The sequence below is a fragment of the Oxyura jamaicensis genome, chromosome 3, assembly GCF_011077185.1.
Source record: "Oxyura jamaicensis isolate SHBP4307 breed ruddy duck chromosome 3, BPBGC_Ojam_1.0, whole genome shotgun sequence".
NCBI lineage: Eukaryota > Metazoa > Chordata > Aves > Anseriformes > Anatidae > Oxyura > Oxyura jamaicensis.
Window position 1 is genome coordinate 6,164,254 of NC_048895.1, and position 19,153 is coordinate 6,183,406.

The 19,153-nt window shown below is 46.6% G+C and overlaps 1 protein-coding gene across 1 annotated transcript; it reads left to right on the top strand.

The window, feature by feature from the left end:
* The first annotated feature begins 4,095 nt into the window (after positions 1 to 4,095).
* On the top strand, positions 4,096 to 18,813 carry LOC118164661 (D-beta-hydroxybutyrate dehydrogenase, mitochondrial-like). Its single transcript, XM_035322335.1, has 4 exons — positions 4,096 to 4,537; positions 10,827 to 10,979; positions 13,489 to 13,619; positions 16,131 to 18,813. The coding sequence occupies exons 1-4, from the start codon at positions 4,207 to 4,209 to the stop codon at positions 16,476 to 16,478; spliced, it is 963 nt and encodes a 320-aa protein (XP_035178226.1). The 5' UTR covers positions 4,096 to 4,206; the 3' UTR covers positions 16,479 to 18,813.
* Positions 18,814 to 19,153: the final 340 nt, after the last annotated feature.

Sequence of the window (19,153 nt, forward strand, 5' to 3'; positions counted from 1 at the left end):
TGCACCTTCCTGGAAACGGCTCTCAGGGGCAAGGAACACGGTCCTGGCAATATTCTGCTCTGCTGGTGTAAACAACCTGCAAACCTCTATGTTTCTTACACAAAAGCTAATATATGGAAAGGAGGGAAGGTCCTGGAACGTCTTATGTATCTTTCAGGATACTGCAGCTTGAGTCAGTTCTCACGTTGCCACCTCTTGCACATTGCAGAGCCAAGTCAATGTAATCGTGCCCTCTGCTTTTTCAGGCCCTTCCTACATAACATTAAGAAAAAATACTGAAAATTAATTCTGGGTAAATTTGGTGTGGGACGTTCGGGTAAAATGACTTTAAAATTTGCTAACACTTATGCATCCTAAATCTGGTTTACCAACCGAGTCCGAGTTTACAAAAATGTGCAACAAGATCTTAATACGACTCATCACATCATACAGGACCAGACATCCTGCTTAGTCTTCAAAGTCTAGATATTCCCCGTGCACAGCCCACATGCAACTGCTCCCATCTAATTCCATGCAATGACAGCCTCTCTTCCTCTGACACCATAGCTGAGCGTTCGCTGGCTGCGTCCTGAACTAGGACGCACAGCTTGCCAGCTCTAAAAACTGCATGCGTTTCTGCTCAGAACATCTTTGGCTGTCTAACTGCACCAAAAATACACTGATTGAATTCTCTTCCTGGAAAGCTAGTTTCCCAGTCCTGAAATGCTTGTCTGCAGAGGCAGCCTTGATCTCAGCTCTCTGGATAGCTGCAGCAGCAGTGTCATTGATGTGCTAGCACCAGAAGGCAGGAATGCAAACTTTTATCCAGCTGGGCTGCTTCAGGAAGAGTTCGGTGTTTTCTCCTGTTAGATGAGCATTGCTGTCTCTGCAGCAATACCAGAAGTCCTAGCTAAGGTCAGCAGCATGCTATTCCCTGTAGGATAGCCAGAGTTGAGCTAAAAGGTCTGGAGCCTGAGCTGGTGAGGCACAACGGAGCAAAAAAGAGTTGCATTCATGCTGAAGTGAGCGCAACACAGCCAGCTCCCACTGGTCAGAAATCCCGAGCCTGCACCCTGGACATCATGGCACTGGCTTCAAAAGCACAAGAATATTAACCAAAAGAGGGGGCTGTGTTTATTGTTTTCTTGGTTTGTTTGGCTATTCGGAGCTTTTAGGAGGCAGTTGGTCACACTCTCAGCATTTTTCTGAAGCTGCGAGGGAGACACTTCACACCTAAATGCCTCCTGTGAAACCACAGATGGCTTTGCAGTTACCTGAAAAGGCATCAATTCCATTGTCGCTTCAGAAAATAAAAAGAATAACGACTTCGACATGACACCAGGGAGCTGAGGCTGTGAGAAAGACATCAAATATCATTACTCCTCCTCCCCACCACTGAGAGTGGGTACCACCGAGCATGACAGATGGCAAATCTTGAGACAACTCCAACTTGCAGTAAGACTGAGAGGAGGGGGAAGAGATGAGGAGCTGAGGGAACAGCAAGGGAATGGGTAAAATAAACAGAGGTGAGTAGGCATGAAAATAGACAAGAAGGGGATGAAGGGCAGAGAAAAGCTCATTGCCCCCTCCCTCATTCTGGATTTCTCCTGGAGTTAGGCTGAACGGAGATCTGAACACTGCTTAAACAGCCTGAAGCAAGCTCCGCTTCCCACAGCCACTGACCCTTTGCTCAGGAGCTAGGTAAAGGGCACATCTCTCTCCCCTGAAGGTTAAGCTGGAAGTCCTGGGGTGTGCTGGAGGAGCACAGTCCTTCCCAGCTTTCCTTTGCCATGTTCCTTTTTGACCGCTGCCTGACATCAAACTGGCAGCCCTTTAGAAATTCCTTCCATGTTCTGAGGGTGAGGACAACATGGCAACGTGCCCCTGCTCAACAAGAAAGTTACAGCATCATTTTTTTTGCCATCTGATTTGCTTCAGAGCAATAACCAATAGCATTGGTAAGGCCTGAGCAGTCATTTTTCCAAGAAGAACCTAATGGTAAATGCCTTCATGCACAATTTGGCCACAGTTTGTGGAAGCGGCCTGATTTTCCAGGGTGCGGAAGAAGGGCAGCCGCTGTGATCCTCAGCAGTGCAGCACCTTTGCATCCCTAGCTGTCTCTCTGGTCACCTGAGAAGAGCATTTGAAGCCTCAGGAAAGCTTGCTGTTGTTGTTTTAACTGTAGCAACTTGTTATTTCACTGTGAAAGTTACTGGATGACCCAGAGGACAGCTTCAAGGTTCACAAGGGCTGTTCCTGGGAAGGCACCTGGCCATGATCGAGGCGCAGACTTGTTCAGACCCCCAGCAGTACCAGCCTCCAGCAGCTTTCACTTCCTCACCTCTTGCCTCGAACCCCGGACCTTTCCTTAAACTTGCTACAGGAAAGCCACAACTGATTTGAGTTACACAGGCGGTAGAACATATTAAGACAGGCATAAAATCATAGAGAGTTTACTTAAAATGAGTTCTAAAGAAGAAAATGGGATTTGGGATACTAGACAAAACGCAGTTATGAATTCAACATGAACATTAACACATGCACACGCAGAATAACGTGCAGCCAGAGACAAGCATTCCAACAAGCCGAGAGGCTGCAACGAGTCCGTACTGGAGACCTAAGCGGCCTCCTTGGCTGGACTGGGTAGTCAAGAAGTTGTTTCTACAGGGCTGGATAATTTTTTACAGTTCTCATCCACAACTTTCAGGCTAAATTATTCTGTTGCTTTGACAACATACTGCTCCTGTTCTCAGATGAGAGCTTGCCACATTTGTGCGCCGCATTTTTAATATCTTTTGAAATTTATTTGGAGTAGAGGCAGCATAAGATTGAGAGGTTAGGAGGGTCACCTTTTGTTCTTTGGGGGAGTGCTTCAGGCACTGCCTGTGATCCTCGGGTTATTAACAGGACAAGAAAGCTGAGAGAACAGAGGCTGGCAGAGGTGGAAGAGAGCTGGGCAGGAGGCACGGAGGAGGAGAAGCTGGAGTTCCTCCCCATCTTTTTATGTGGGAGGGAACCGGGCAGGGAAGCTGGCGGGAGGACTGATGGTTATCAACTCTCACAATTTGAGGGTTGCCTAGTATTTTTAAAATGTAAAGGGAATGCTTTGTGACTCCGGGTGGCAGAACATTGAGAGATCTTTTGAAGGCTAAAACAGGGCAGCCTCTCCCAGTGTGATGGAGCACAAGCAACTAAGTGCTGCTGAGGACAGGCAGCAAGACAGCTTGTGGGGTTTAACCAGTCCATTCCCTGCTTTGTCTCCCAGCTGCAAAGTAAAACCTCCTTTTCCAAGCCACTTCAGGCGTTAAGTGCCATTAGGCCATGCCTACTGAGGACCTGGACAGCGCAAAGAGATGACACAGAACAGGCTAGAGCCCAAGTAAATACTGGCAGATCAGCAGCAAAATACAATAAATAGATGTGAATGCCTTGGCCCATGGAAAAGAGACCTAAACAAGAATTATTCAGTTTCTCCTTAGAAAAGAAAAACTCCTCAGCTTCTCCTTCATTCAAAACACGCTGTATCAGTACAAAGGGATCCCAACACAAACATAAATGTGGCTGCCTCCAGGGACAAGTGCTGTTTTTGGACACTCGTGCCCAGCAAGGCTCTGCCAACTCGTGGAACACCCCTGCCACGGCCAGAGACGGGCGGTATCTGTTTGACAAACTCCTAGAGAACACACTGCCTAAGCAAACGTCTCCTGTAGTCTTGGCACTCAGGGATCTTTGCTCAGCAAAGCGGGACTGTCAGAAACAGAAACGGAGTCCCCACCGAGCAGTGCCTACAGGCACCCTTTGACACAGCAGACCCAGACCCGCACCAGAGCAAACCCCATTCACCTAACAGGCCAGCTAGAGCATAACAACAAAGCTGGATTATAAATCCCCATCGCACAGATCCTGAAACACTGGTGATGTTTTCATTTTATGCCCTAGGGCCAAAATCTCCCGCAGTGTCAACAGACACTTGGGGGACACCTTGAACTGCCCATGGGAGCTCCGGCGCAACTCCAGCTCCCTTCCGACCCTGCAGATGCGGCCAGGAGCTGCCTGGAGCCGACCAGCGCGGGGCAGGTGAAGCCACCACCCCTGGGCAACGGGCAGCGGGCGTGCAGCCCGGCAGGGGAGCCCCCCGGAGACCCCGCCTGGACCGAGGGCGGTGCTTGAAGGGGGGGCACTCTCTGCCGGCCGCCTCCGGGGACCCAGACGGTGCGGTGGGGCAGCATGTGGGTCACAGCCCTCCTCCTCCTCCTCCTCCTCCTGCTGCTGCTGCTGCTGGGACGACGAGGAGCGTCGCGGCTGGAGCCTGCCGGCCGGGCCGTGCTCATCACCGGCTGCGACAGCGGCTTCGGGCACCTGCTGGCGCTGCGCCTGCACCGCCTCGGCTTCACCGTGTTCGCCGGCTGCCTCTGCCCGGGCGGCGCCGGGGCGCGGCGGCTGCAGCGGGAGGCGGCCGCCGGGGCCGGACGGCTGCGGGTGCTGCGGCTGGATGTGACCTGCGACCGCGACGTGCAGGCGGCCAAGGAGCTGGTGCTGAGCCACCTGCCCGAGAGAGGTGAACGGCCGGAGCCGGGGCTGCGGGAGGGTGGGAGAGGGGAGCGGGGTGCTGGGGAGGTGCGCGCACCGGGGCCGTGCGCGGCGTGATGGGGAAGGGCGCGGCTCTGGCGAGCCGGGGGTTGGCAGCGGGGGAAATGCCAGGGGGCAGGGATCTCCCCGGGTCCCCCTGGGTGGCTGGCAGGGGGAAACGCCAGGGAACGCTGCAAAGAACCAGAAGCGTGCCTGCACGGGAGGCGGTGGGGGTGGCGGCGCCTTCCTTGCCATGGTTTGTGAGAGTGGATGAGTGCGTGCAGAGGGCAGCTGCTGCGCCACTTGCTGCTCGGTACCATTGAGGTTTGTTAAGCTGTTCCAGGGAAGGCTCACTTGGAAGGAAACCTGGCAATTTTGCACCCTATGAGGAGAATACACCAAGGAGAATGGACAGATTTCAGCTTGCACACTAAGTGTAGGCAACCTAAACCCCAAATGAGAACACACGATGTGGTACGCACGGAAGGGCCATGCTTACATCAGGACAAGCGTCACCCGCTGTAATACCGACGGACGCACGTGGCTCGGGCACACTTACTGAGATCGGGCAATTCCCTCAGTTACAGACGAGTAGTCCCTGCTCACACAGGGAATACAAGCGGAGAATAAAAGCATGCAGAGTGAGGATGACACACAAGGCCATTCCCTGCCTGGTTCAGTTGCACCTTGGGAATGGGCTGAAATGAGAGGTGAGGTAAGAAGAAGCCTGCACGCTGCTTATTAAGGATGTGTATTTATGGTTGATCTTGACCTTATCTGATTAAGAGGCAGAGCCTTCCTCAGGCTCCTTCCAAGCTGTAGGGCCAACGCAGATGACTCACAAAAGCCGTTAGAGCCAGTGGGGGCACAGGGTCTGTGTCACCTCAAACTCTGAGTTACAGATAATTTATCCTGTGGCTCTGGTGCCTTATGCAACGGTCACGCTCATGCTAGCATGTAGACTCTCAAGTCCAAAGTTCAGGACACCTTGCTGGCTGTCTTTGCTGCTTCTAGGCATGTGGACATGCCTTCAGATCAAGGCAAATCTCACCAGAGACATCAGGGCTTGGTGGAGGGGACGGGGAGGACGTGAGCTGTGCAGCAGTGCGGATGCTGTGCACACACTGTGTGCACAGAGAGGGGCTTTTGGTCCAGCCCTTATACCCTCAGCGCAGCGCTGGGCACGCACAGACAGAGCACAGTCCTTAGGAAACCTTGTTCTGGTGGTCAGCTTTTCTGCCGCAACATCGCGAGGGTATGCTGCAAAGGCAGAAAGGAGAACATAATTTTATAGATCCCAACAGAACATATGCCATTTGGGAAAACTCCCAATTCTCAAGTAGTCTTCTTCCTAGGTTTATTAGATAAGAAGGCGCAAAGGAGTTATTTTAATACCTGATATTAATGAAGTGAATGCCACAAGTTGTCTTCGTAATTTATAAAGTACACGGGCACAAATAATTTTATCTCAAAGGTAATGAAACTGTAAGGATACTCTACGGTCGTTATACAAAAAAAATCAGTAGGGATGTTCCCTCTTGGCATCTCTGAAAATAGATGTGTTTTCTTTGGTATTTTAACTTTATGAGAGCAGTTTCAATTTAATGATTCAACTAAAGGTTAACTCTCAAATGAGCCATTTGATCTGATAAAGACAGTAATTTGTTTACATTTGGGTCAAAGATTCTTTTTTATTATTATTTTTTATTTTTTCCTCACTGGAAAGAGAATTCTCAAGCACTGGTAATTGCATTTATGTTCTGAAAGTACCTAGAAGGTGAGAAAAGCATGCGGCTGTAAAGAGCACTTTATCTGCTACCCAAAGGTTCCCAAAGGGTGGCCAGCAGAGCGTGGGCCATGCTGACCCACTGGTTAAGGAACTCCCTGCAGTGAAACCTTAGGGCATTTTCCCTAGCGGATCACAGAGCAGCCAGGGCCTACAGCATGAGACCAACCACACTGAAAATCGAGTACCTGTCAGACACTTGTAAAAGGGAGAAAAAGAGCAGGTGATGAGTCCAGTAGACTGCTTTAAGAAGGCATTTGTCAGCTACAAATCTGCTCTTTGGTTTTGTGCAAACCATTCAAACCGAAGCAGAAATTCAGTGGGTTGTGTCAAAGGTAAATTAGCACGATTTACTCCGATAGTAAGTCGTGGGTTAGCTTATTTCAGAAGCTATGGAAGCATCTACCATTACAAAAGTTACTGGCCGGGGTCTGTATGTCCGGGCCAGCTTCTAAGTCCTGCTGACCACCTCTGGCTCTGCCTCTCCGACCCCTCCCTCAGCTCAGGATAATTCTGCTCAGCGGCTCCGTGCAGAAACTGAGAAAGAGGCTTCGGCCACCAGAACCACTAGGATCTCTTTAGGGGCTGTTCCCTCTCTTCTCTTTATGCCATTTGTACTACGATCAGTTTCACTCAAGTACCGAAGGTGTTAAATACATAACATCGTGCTGGAATCTAACTCCAGATCACTAAAACACCCCTGTGTCATTCCAAATGTGGTCAAAAAGGAACAACATCAGCCACCTGCAGGCTTAATACAATACATTTCAAGCTAATACTTTTGAAGATGTACTGAAACTGTGAGAAAGCAGTTAAACAATTTGATGGCATTTTGGCATGGCCTTGGTTTAGATAAGAAATTCCAAAGAGCAGTGAAATCAAGAACAGACACCCGAGTTGAGGAAAGGTGGCTGCTTTCAGATATTACCTGTGTGCAGACACTGCACAGAAATGTGACCACGCACAGATATGTGTCTTGCGAGCACACAGCTTGATTGACTTGTACAGGAAGAAAACTTGGAAGAGTTTCGGGAAAAACATCAGGCACCTCTTGGGCCTAGACACGGACTTTGGATATGTGCTTTTTGGTCAACACGTGCTGATGTGGAAATTACCTGGGAGGTTATGCAAGAGCTAGTGTTCTCCTGAAAGCCTCACTAATCTTAAGTTAGGTTTCCTGAAGTGATTCTTTAGATCCCCTGCTATCTCTCTTAATCTTTGTCCTCGGAATCCATTTTCCCAACACAGAGATCAGTGAAAATCTCCTTGACATCCAGTTCTGGTTTCCAGCTTATTTATTCCCTTATTTATTCCCTGTCTGACACCCCTCTTCCTAACCCCTGCTTGGACTGAGTTCTGCTTTGGCAGTCTGAGCAAATTTTGCCTTCCAGATCAAACACCAACTGCTTTTTCCTACGTGTCTGTGCATGGGCACTCGGAGAAAATGCATTGTCTCTTTCCTTTGGCTGTTCAGTCTCACTTGTGCTGTGTCCTTGTAGGACACGGTGAATTGACTGGCTCTGGGTATGAAAGACTCGATCAAGCTCTATGAAGGACATCTGGATGTCAGGACATTCAGAGCAGAAGGCTTTCACTAGATGCACAGGTCTTCAGGTCTTCCTTGAGCTTTCGTATGGCCATTACACTTCCATATTGCAGACTGCCTCGGGATTTCTCACAGGGATCCTGTTGTTAACACGAACACAGGAAATCCTCCTGCAGCTGACCGGACCCTAGGCTGGAAATCATGCCTGAAAACTGCCGCCTGGGACCCCTTTTCCCTGCAGGATTCAGCAAAGCATTACATGCGTGTGGAATGTGGTGCTTGGGAATCCCCATAAAGATTCGGGCACTCAGGGAACAGGGAGCCTGTGCCACCCAGAGGAGGCCACCGCTGGTGACGCTGCAGGGTTTTTGGTAATTTCTTTCTAAGGACTGTATTTCTCAGGTTACCCAAGCTGCACTTGTCTAAGCAAATATACAAAGTATTTTGCAGGCAGGTTTATAGCATTATTTTTTACCTCAAGTGTTTCAAGAAAAGAAGACCAAGGCTGATTCAAGTAACCTTACTACATAGCTGGACAGGTTGGTTCTCATGTGATAGTAAATTTTCTGAAAAAAAAAACACAACAGTATGTGGCAATAATGAGCTGCTCATTATTTGGGTAGAATTTGGCAAATTGATTCATACACAGTAGTGTCCAAAAACATTGTAGAAAACTTCAGAAAATTTCCCATTTGGAGATACTAAGATGTTCTGCTGAGGAACAGTATGTTTCACTTGAGGGCAAATAAAATGCTTTGAGCTGACCCCAAGCAAAGGCTCATTTTATGTTTCACTTAATCTTTTCCTCAAAAGAGTCCGATTCAGTTTAACTCAAGCCACTTTTTCTTCTCTTGACTTTTGATCTGGCCACTGCAAAGAAAGAAGGAGCCTTTTTTCTGTGAACCCTGCCTGTTTGTACACACGGGCTAGCCTCACCACTAACAACCTCCAGTCCTTGAAGTGCATGAGAGAAAGCTGGCAAGTGGCTGAAGAGAAAACTTTTGCCTTGCAAACCAAATTCTGCATTTCATAGTTCAGAGAAAGAGGAAGAAAATTGATCTCTTAAGTCCAATGGCCATATTTCTGAAGTCCTAATGAATCCTGGGGGACGTGGAGCAAGTGTTCTCGCTGCGCTGTGCAGGACGCAGTAGCAAAAGCAAGATGACTTTTTTTTTTTTTTTTTTAATTAGAAAAGGTAAAGCTCAGAAGATCAAGGAACAGCTTTGGCCATGCTGCCAGGCCTTAGTTTGTGTTGGGTTAGAGTTAGCTGGTTTTAAAATAAACCTGAGTACAGATACCTGCAGCCTTAAGTGGAAACAGATGGGGTATGCAGCTACTCAGTCCATCTGCAGATCAGATCACAAGCGAGTACAACTATTGATAACTGGCTCTTTAAGAGGATGCTAATCCATTGATCATGAAGCATTTTACAAGGGGATCAGTTCCAGGATGCTGGTTCCATTTTAAGATGGGGAAATAAAGTCACAGAATGATGGCAAGGCCTGAAACAACAGGGCAATGGCAGGGGAAAGAAGGGTCTCTTGTAGTAGTGTACAAGAGCTCCATTTTACAAACTAATTTTCTAGAAAATTGTCCATTTCGGCTTTAACTATTGCTGTGAATGAAATCCGGTATTAGCATTTCTTGGCAGGGCTCTGGAAGGACCAAGATACAGCGAAGCCATCACAGGAGCTTTGCCAGAGAAGCTCAGAAAGAAAAGAGGTCAGCCCAAGGGGTTCTGCAGCACCTTCTCCAGGGTGACCAAAGGCCTCCTGCAAGCATCTTCACCACCGTGGGTACAGGAGACATCACACACAGACTCCCTGGACAGGGAAAGGAAGAGGGGCACTGTTACCCACTGCCTCACCAGAAACCTAGACCTGGAGGTCCTGTGGAAGGCATCAGAAAACAGTCATTTGCCTCAAACAGAAATGCACAACACCTCTTAAAATAGTAAACTTACCTATTTCTCAGGTAACTCCACATACTTCTTAATTACCCCGCTGCTCACCTAGAAATACCCCTAGTCAGGATTTGAGAACAGAAACAGCAGCGTTTCCAGAAGCACCGTGTCACTGCTTTACCACGCACCTGCAGCTCTGTGCTCTGTGGGCCAGAAACGTCAGCACGGCTTCTTCAGCGTTTAGTCAGCGTGTCAGCTCCAAAGTGCCAGCACTGCCACTCTCCGACATCAAGCACGTCCAACAGCCAAGGTGCTGCGCAGTGCTCGCGTGAAACAGTCTGTGGCTTTGGGCTAAAGGGCTCGGTGCAGAGTTGGGTCAGAACAAGCTCCGCTGCCTGTAAAGATCTGCTTGAAAATGCTGAAATCTTACTGTGTTTCAGGGGCTGGGATCCTCGTGTCAAGCCCTGTTGTTACCTGGGGAATAGAGCTAGCCCAGGCACAAAATGCAGAAAATAGTAGAGCCGCCGACCTTACTTGGTTACCCTACCCAGTGCTGTGCCCACGTACCCGGCTGTGGCTGATTTCAGAAGGAATTGATGCTCAACCTCCTGGAAAAGGAGCCAAGATGTAGGCTCCTAAATTAGCCAGGCACTTTGAAAATATTACCCCTTAGCCTTTAGACTGCTTAATGTAATTTTCACAAAGCTGCTCGTAGCACACAGTGGGATTCAAGTAATTAAAATAGCATGATACACCACATTGGCAGTAATAAGTAGTCTCCCAGATCACGTTATTCATAAATAACTTAAGAAGACTATAAAGTGACTGCTTATTAAATAGCACTGCGACTTATACTGTCCAGCTAAGCCACAATTACATTCCTTCATTAAACAAAACATGCCTGTGCTTATCAGTAGAAAAGACAAAAAGATAATCCAACTGAAAAATTGCTTTCAAGGCTTCAGATGACTTGTGTTGGTTGGTCACCTAGAGGTGGTTGCTATTCTGTAAAAGATGCTTGCTAAGATATTTCTCTTCTTTAGGCTTTTGGGGGCTTGTGAACAATGCAGGAATATCAACATTTGGCGAGACAGGATGGCTGTCTATGGAAAAATATGAAAAATTTACAGATGTCAATCTTCTTGGGAGCATCAGGACAACCCTGGCATTTCTTCCCCTGCTAAGGAAATACAAGGGTAATGCTAATCCACTGTTATTTAGAGTTGTAGAATAATTAGCTTACTATAATCAGGGTAATGTAGCACCTATAAAAGAAGCCTTAATTGTCTCTCATTGAACTGAAATGACAGCTTCCTTCTGTGTGGCCTGAAAGAGCAACTTGATCCCGAAAAGAGGGTAAAGTCATAAGGAGAAAAGAACCCTTAAAGATTCTGGCTTTGCGATACATAACCCCCCCCTCCCTCCCCCCCCATTTACAAACAAGGAATCGTCTCAGTATTTGACTCAAAACAGAGAGAAAAAAAATGCTTACAGCAGGATATGGAGCTCAGGCAAGGCTCTGTAAGCACTGCCAATCAGGAAAAAAAAAAATCCAATAAACTCCTGTTTAACTTTTTTATTTAGGCTTCACTGTTTTAGTGTGTGGCAACTAGGAGAAGAAGGATGATCCTACAGAGGTAAACTAGAGTCATCCCGCTGCCAGTTCCAGGCCTAGCAAGATCCTATGGCCTAGGGCAGGTAACTCCCAAGTATGTGAAACTGCCATACAGAGATGCCTGGGTAGCAAATGGGATACATGTGTTTGCATGAACCTCCATACGCATGTGCTTTGCCCTTTCTTCTGATCAGAAATGGTTCAAATAGCTCTCTACAGCATTGCAGCATGTCTCAGTTGCTTTGCAGTTTGTTCCTGACTTGTCCCCACCTGTATTTGGGAAACAAAGATACCCCTTTCCTTTCTCCCCCTTTTGCTTAGCTTGTCTGTTTAAGTTGTAAGCTCTTTAAGGCAAGGATTTGTTCCACTGTGTGTACACGGCATCAAGCCTGGTAGGGGCTAGCTCTCGCCTGGAATCCGCAGAGGTCACCGTTACACACAACGCTGGTAAGATGAAAGGATCCTCGTTTTCACTACTTTGCTTCTTCCTGCTTGGTCGCCATTGGCTGATATTTTGATGCAAGAAAAAAAGAAGCCTTTAAATACTGCAAGCTGGATGTGTGTTTGTAAAAGAATGTACCCAGTGGGAAACAGCAGACATATTATGTGGCTATTACATGAGAAGACGTCGCTTTCTTTCTGTGATGTCCTACTAAATGCTAAAACTCTGCGATGCCCTAAAACTCTATGATAACTCCTAGCATTCTCTGGGGAAAGCTGGGTTTCGGTTGCCTTAGCGAAAGAGAGAAGCAAATGATGCATCCCACCTCCTGGGTACATGCCCCACATTGCTTAGTGACTGGGAAAAGGAGGCAGCGGTCATCCTACTGTCTCTTATCCAGCAGCCGTGTCCCTGTGGAAGGGGCTGGCTGCCCGTTCAGGATGAGTGACTGTTCCAAGAAAAGCTTCAAGGTTATCGGTACTTGTATGGCGGTGTTTCCCTCCAGCCTAGGACCATGCATCTACCTCTGGGAGGAGCACCATTCCCCCATAGCTTTCCCAGGTGGCGAGGCCAGCTGATGCAGCATCTCGATCAGCGAGCTGGTCGTCCCTCTCCCAGTGTCGTATATAAGACAGCCCAGATGATGTGTAGGAAGGCAGGGAACCTAATTCTGAATGACAGATTTCACTGCATTCTCACGACACCCTTTTGATAGCCCCACACCATTTGGTCAGATCGGAAACCCAGACATTTTCTGCATCTGTGGCAGCAGTAGGAAAGGCACTGTGTTTTCTCAGTTGTTAGCTACGAGGACACTCTCTCTCACCTCCAGTATTTGTATGTGTTATATATAAATACATACACCACATTCACACATCTCGTACTCTATGGCATGACTACCTGATGGAAGTTGACAAGGAAACAATGGAACCAGACCATAGCCCAGTGCCTCAGGTCAGAAATCTCTGCTGCTTAATGCATGCAGGCGCTTGGCAAGAGATACAAAGGGAAAAATGCAGCACAGGGAAGTCACGGCATGGTGGGGTAAGGCTGCACACACTTTGTCAAGTCACCTTTCTCTGGTGAAGCTTATCACCGCACAATCTGATTTGGACTTTATATGCCCAACTGTCAGCCAGGACTCAGTGCAGAGACATCACTAGCACAGAAAAAAATGGTATTCGCAGTCATGTAGCCACCAAAAGGAAAATCATTTGCTTCTCTCCTCTGCAGTTCTTCTCCTATTACTATTTTATTACTAATTATTACTATTACTATTACTTTTATTACTATTTTTCAGTCTAAAGATCTTAAAGGAATGCTTTGCTTCCATCTCTTTCATCTTCTGTCATCTGAGTTAACTGGCTCAGAAGGAGTAAGCAGCACGTTGAGAATGTGTTATGCTTTGTCTAGTCCAGCATCTGTCACTCCACGGAAGGAAGGTTTTTTGCATGAATGTCTCTGCTTTACAGAGCTGAGTGAACTGTTTTGCTGGGACGGCACATTAACACAGCCCAGCTTTGGCATCTTGCACAGTAAAATAGCGACATGCTAAATACCACATTACTAGCAGTTCAGAAGACTTCAGGAAATCAATTCTGCCTGAAAGACAGAGAGTGAAAAGTTATTTGCACTGTTTTCTTTCCAGGACGTATTGTCTTCATGTCCAGCATTATTGCCTATTTTGCTCTGGGCAATGGCATTTATTCTATGACCAAGGCAGCTATTGAAAAATTCTGTGATGCTTTAAGACTGGAAATGAAGAAGTTTGGTGTTCAGGTAAGTGATGCAGTAAGTAGCTGTTCCGTGAAGTCTCCTGCTATTTTAGACATTGGTTTTTGTATGAGAAAGAGACAAGTTTAACTCCTGAATCCTCCTGCAGAGCTGAAATGCATCTTTTTTGTGGGAAGGAAGCATGTAGCTTCTACAAATACTGAACAATGGAGTGGGGGTGGAAATTTAGGCCAAGGAAGACCACCTCTGTGACAACATTGCGACCCTTTCTCCACATCCTCTATAGTGGAGGAGCTTTCTGAGATAGGCCTGCCTGAGCCGTGCCATGCTCTGCGAAGAGCCTGTAATAATATGAAGCAACTGAAACTTTCTCCAGGGTAGCTGCAGGAGCAAAGAGCCCAGGTGTGAGCACTGTGCAGCAAGAAGGAAGGCTTGTCACCTACCTTAGGGTAAAAAGCTCATTTATTTTTTTTTCTGGGAACAGCTACATTGCAAGAGGCAGTATTCATGCAGAGTAATTTTTTATTCTCTTCACCTAAGAGGCTGTAAGAGTGCTCTTAGCGCTCTACCTAAGAAACCCTGATAGTCAAACCTGAAGCTTAGATCACTAAGTAGCTTCACTAGGCTTTTTCCTTGGAGTCACTCCACTGCTGAAACACTTCTGAAACACTGAAAGCCCTCCCTGGAGGATTTACATCGGTGTACTCTTTACATGCACAGACTTAGAGCGCTGTTCGTAAGCTTTTTGTTGCAAGAAATTGCTGCTATGCCTCTATTAAGTGCCCCTCTTGGATAAATATAAAATGATATAAAACACAAGTGATTTCGCACATCCTAATACCACACAGCATGATGAGGATTTGAATCGATTAGCTGAGGATAATCTCAAATGGATGGAAGAGCTTAGTTTAACAGGTTAACTACTGTGGTCATTTTAGGATTTTTACTGTTCCCACCCCCAGAATAACCCCAGCACAGCCCAGACTGACAAACATTTCCAGAATATCCATGAAAATTATTTTTCTGTTTCTCACAGCGTGCAAGACACTGGATGGCCTTTGCTGCGGGACCTATCCTGCAGAGAGCCTGCAGAACACACACTTTCTCTTCACTTTGCTTCCTTCTCCTGCCCTGCTGCTCCCATCTTCCTGCCAGGAGATGGTGGCCCAGGGGTGGCGAGGGACAGATGGAGCCATGGCTCTCTCCCACTGAACTCTGGCCAGGCAAGCTGGCTGCCTACAGGAAACAAAGTGTATTTTCCACTGGCAAAACCCTACAGAGAATCAGGGAAATAATAATAATAATTTTAAATATCACAATCTCTCCTAGCCAACTCCAAAAAGTTTTCAAAGCTTTTCTTTAAAATGAATGTGGGAAGTTTTCCATTGGGATTAGCTTAGTTAATACGGAACACAAAAGCACCCAAAGCGAGGGCTCTGCAAGATGCCCCATGGCAAACCTGCCTGAGGCACTCTCAGGCATTCCCAGCTGTGTGTGCCATCTCTACGGGAGTTACCTGCACCCCATCCTGCTGTCTGCATATGGCCTCGGCGCTGGCACGCGGGGTGCTAGTGGCTGGGCAGGCTGAGAGCCCAGCACGTACCAGTGACGGTGCCCCAGCCTCTGGTAGATGGGCTGGAAGGCAGGCTGGGGGCATCAAGGTTTGAAATTAACACAGATTTCCAAAGAATGTCTGTCAGACCCCCAGGTCTCTTACATGGCTCGGCACTGTTCTTCCTCCCACTGTGTTATACTCTAGGAATCAGGTCAGTTAAATGCCATGGAGATTATTTGTTTGCACATCCACAAGCAGTTTTAAAAAGCCAGCAGCTAGCTGAGGTATTCCAGGAAAAGCGTGCACGCTGTGAGTGCCCAGCCTGCTCTGAAATTCCCTGGAAGTCAGCAGAACAGCAGAATAATACATGCAAAGGAAACAGGCTGAGCGGCAAAGGCTTTGTACACTTTGAATTTAAGTCTACATGCACTGAAATCTGTGGAAATTTGCTAATGACTTCACCGGAGCAGGAGCTTTGGCCCTCTTTGTACTTGTATTATCCATACCTGTTTCCTTTTAATTACACCCACTTCTCTCCACAGAAATTGCTAAGTTTCTTTGACATCCCCTTTTCTTCCAAACTGGGGCAAAAATTTGCCAATTGCAAGATTTGCCACCGAGTGAAAAATCCAAAGTATTCCACCTTGGAAATATCAAAGTCATACTGAAATGCTCTGCCTCAGTATTGTCACATTTACACCGCTAAGCATGCTGTGCGATGAACTCAGGCATTCTGTGAAGGTTTGCTGCGTAGTCAAAACAAGAACATTAATACCAGAGTGAAATGAGGAGGCCAGAATAAAGCACCTCTGCAACTGTAAATGCTTCATGGGAATATATTTGATTTCCGTGAAGTGTTCAAGGTTAAAATTTCCACAAAGCAGCATTTTCTGGAAGAAATCTGTTTGCAGAAAGCTTCTGATCTGTTTTACTGTTTATGGTATTTAATTGAATTCAGAACGACTGATTGCATTTTGATAAGTTTTACATTTTGCTTGTAGGTCTCTATTATTCAGCCAGGAAACTACGCACGCTCTACCAAAATTCAGCCACCAGTCAGTGCCAAAGAGATTTGGAATGAACTCAGCCAAGAGGAAAAGGCAGTTTACAACAAGGAGTACGTTCAAGAGCGGGCAAACTTTTTCAACAGCATTGTCAGTGAAGGAAGCCCTAATGGCAATGAAGTTGTAGATGCTATGGTTGATGCTTTAATGTCTCCTGCACCTAAGGCACGTTACATGGTAGCAAGGCTAAAGGAAAAAGCACTGGTGCTTGTATGTGCTTTATTTCCAACTGCTGTGATGGATTTTTTTCTGTCTTATGCACTGAGTAAAGTCAAGCTTACATAGCCAGCGTTGGTATCATTTAGTGACTCAGGCTAGGCAATTTTTTAAGCTGCAAAAGCCATGGCTGCATGTAATGCCCCCAGAAATCATGTTCTGACACCGACTAACCGACACAAACTTTGGAGGGTCTTCCTGCTCAGACTGTCACTTGTTCATACAGAAGAACGTGTAGGGCCTCAAGTAAAATTCACGCAGTTGTCTGGTATTTCTCTTTTGGAAAAAGAACAGGGCCACTTACGCTACTTTAGGTATTGCCTAGAAAATTTAATGCAGCTTTTCCTAATACAATACCATTACTGTGTTAGAGACGTGACAGAGGCAAAATGGAGCATATCCTACAGGGCAACTGCGTACCTGAATTCAGTATGGCAGAGATGAAAGCATCTTATGTGTAGGAGCCTAAAGAGTAATTTATTAGAGCTGATGGGAAGAGGCTAATGGAAAAAATGAGGAATGAGCAACAGACCTTGAAACACTTTGAATGTAGCTAAGTGACTTTAGAAAGTTAGGAAGTGTTAAGTGAGTAATCAACTCGTATTCTTAGCAATGAAACAGTAGCTTGGCTAACTGCAGTTCAGAGCTTATTCAGGTGTTAGGGATAAATCTGTAACAAAGCCAATGTGTGATGGACTTTGAAAAATAAGTAGCACATTCTATTTACAACTGAATATTCAATCCTAAATAAACTCTATCTATTTATCTAATGTCTGGATAAATCAACATACTAACCTAAAATGTAGTCAGAGGGCTAAACACCAGGGTGACAAGAACCCGAATGCAGCAGCAACGTGTAGCTTCAGAAGAACATACTAAACCTGGAGTTCTGCTTTTGCTACTACTATAGGGGTTAAGGGCTGATGGAAAAAGTATCTGTTCATATGAACAGGAAAACTTTAGTGACACGCTGGCTTCATTAGCAGTCTCCTTCTACCTGCTGTGGAAAAGATTTCTGGTTTACACATAAATAGTTTTAAATTTGACTTGTTTGTGGCATGGCACAAAATCCAAGAACTACAGGAGCGAAGATCCCAGAATAACTGGGATCAACTATGGTGACAGTGGCAGATACAGGGCAGCAGCATGAAGCATTAGCCTCCCTTGTGCCAGGTCTCCCATATCAAACCAAAGGCTCTGGTATAGTAGTTTGGGGGGCTGAACCAGAAATCACATGCTGCACCTGGGATGTCTTTCCTAATGGATGCGATTAATTACTGAGAAAAGTTTTTCTCTCTCTCGTGGTGGGCAATTTGGCCGTCTGAATCAGGAGCACAGGGACAATGAGCAAACAGACTGACTATTCCAGGTCCTTTCTGGACACCACTTGGTGGTGGAACAGCCACCTTGTTGGACCTTTTCTAGGATGTGGAACATTTTTATTTCTCTTCCCAAATGCTGGACTCATCCCTGCAGCTGGCATTAGTAAAAGGACAAGCCAGGGCTCCCACCCATTCCACTGCCTGTCAACAGCAAGATTATCAGCTGATTATCTTTTGCTCTCCTCACTTAACCACAACTGAGCAAGGCCAAGCAAGGGAACAGGAATGAGGCTTATTCCAACTGAACCAACCGATTTCTTGTATAGGAATTCCCCCTGCTTGACCTCAGGGATTTCAGCAGTCTTACATTGCTTGGGACCAGGGGGTTTCATGCTCTTAGACATTCTTTGTGCAGATTACCCTTCCTTACAGTAAGCAGCACTGAACTCAACAAGCAGCTCTCAAAACCAGATGTTTCCCCAGGAAACATGCAACTCCCCGCTCAGAGATGCTGCTGCTTTCCATTACGTGTTCTCCCCTCTATTTGCGTGTCTAAAAGCTGCAGCAATACCTCAGCGCTGCTGGGAGCCTGCACCTTCAGGAGAGCAGCCTCCCAGATATGGACAACTTGAAGTATTTCCAGCTGAAAATTCCTCCTTTATTGGCTGTGTATGTGGTGAAGCACGCAATCAGTATTTCATTAGTCTTGTGTAACATCAGATGAGCAACACTCCAGAACATTTATTCCTTGGTCTTGAAAACTAAGAACATGCAGTGCGTAGTGCCTCACACAGGGTACAGTGACAGGCTGGATGAGAACAGATGGGACAAATGAAGGTAGTTTATATTTTCATTGCTGCCTAACCCGCCAGTGTGAAAGCTAACTGAAAAACAGCCACAAAAAGATGATCTTTTGTCTTCCCCCTCAGCTTTTTAATAGTATGATTTGAAGATAAAGAACTAATCAAGAGAGAGTCAGAGCTTCACTGATTAACAGGCCTGATGCACTCCCACTGAAAGTCATCTGGAATCCTCCCACTGTATTACATGGGCCCCAAGGCACAGCATCAGACAAGTAAACCTAAAAAAACAGAGGGAATGATTTCAGTCCCTTGGCTTAATAGGAGAGAGACCTTCACAAGCAACGTTGATGAAAGGGGTGCAGAACTCCTCTTTTGCAGGTCTCTTAGAGCACCGAATTCACAGGGTTAGTAAATGAAGCTTTTAGTGAACAAATATTGCTAATAATGCCAATTCTGTGACAAATTCAGAGGACCTCCAGAGCTGTCTACTCTTCACCCAAACTCCTGCCCATCTATTTGTCATTGGAAAGCCCACCTGGCTCCAGGATCCCAGCCCTCCTCCTGGGCTATGCAGGACCTGGGAAGCACTTGCTGGGAAGTGGGAAACTGCTGGACTGCC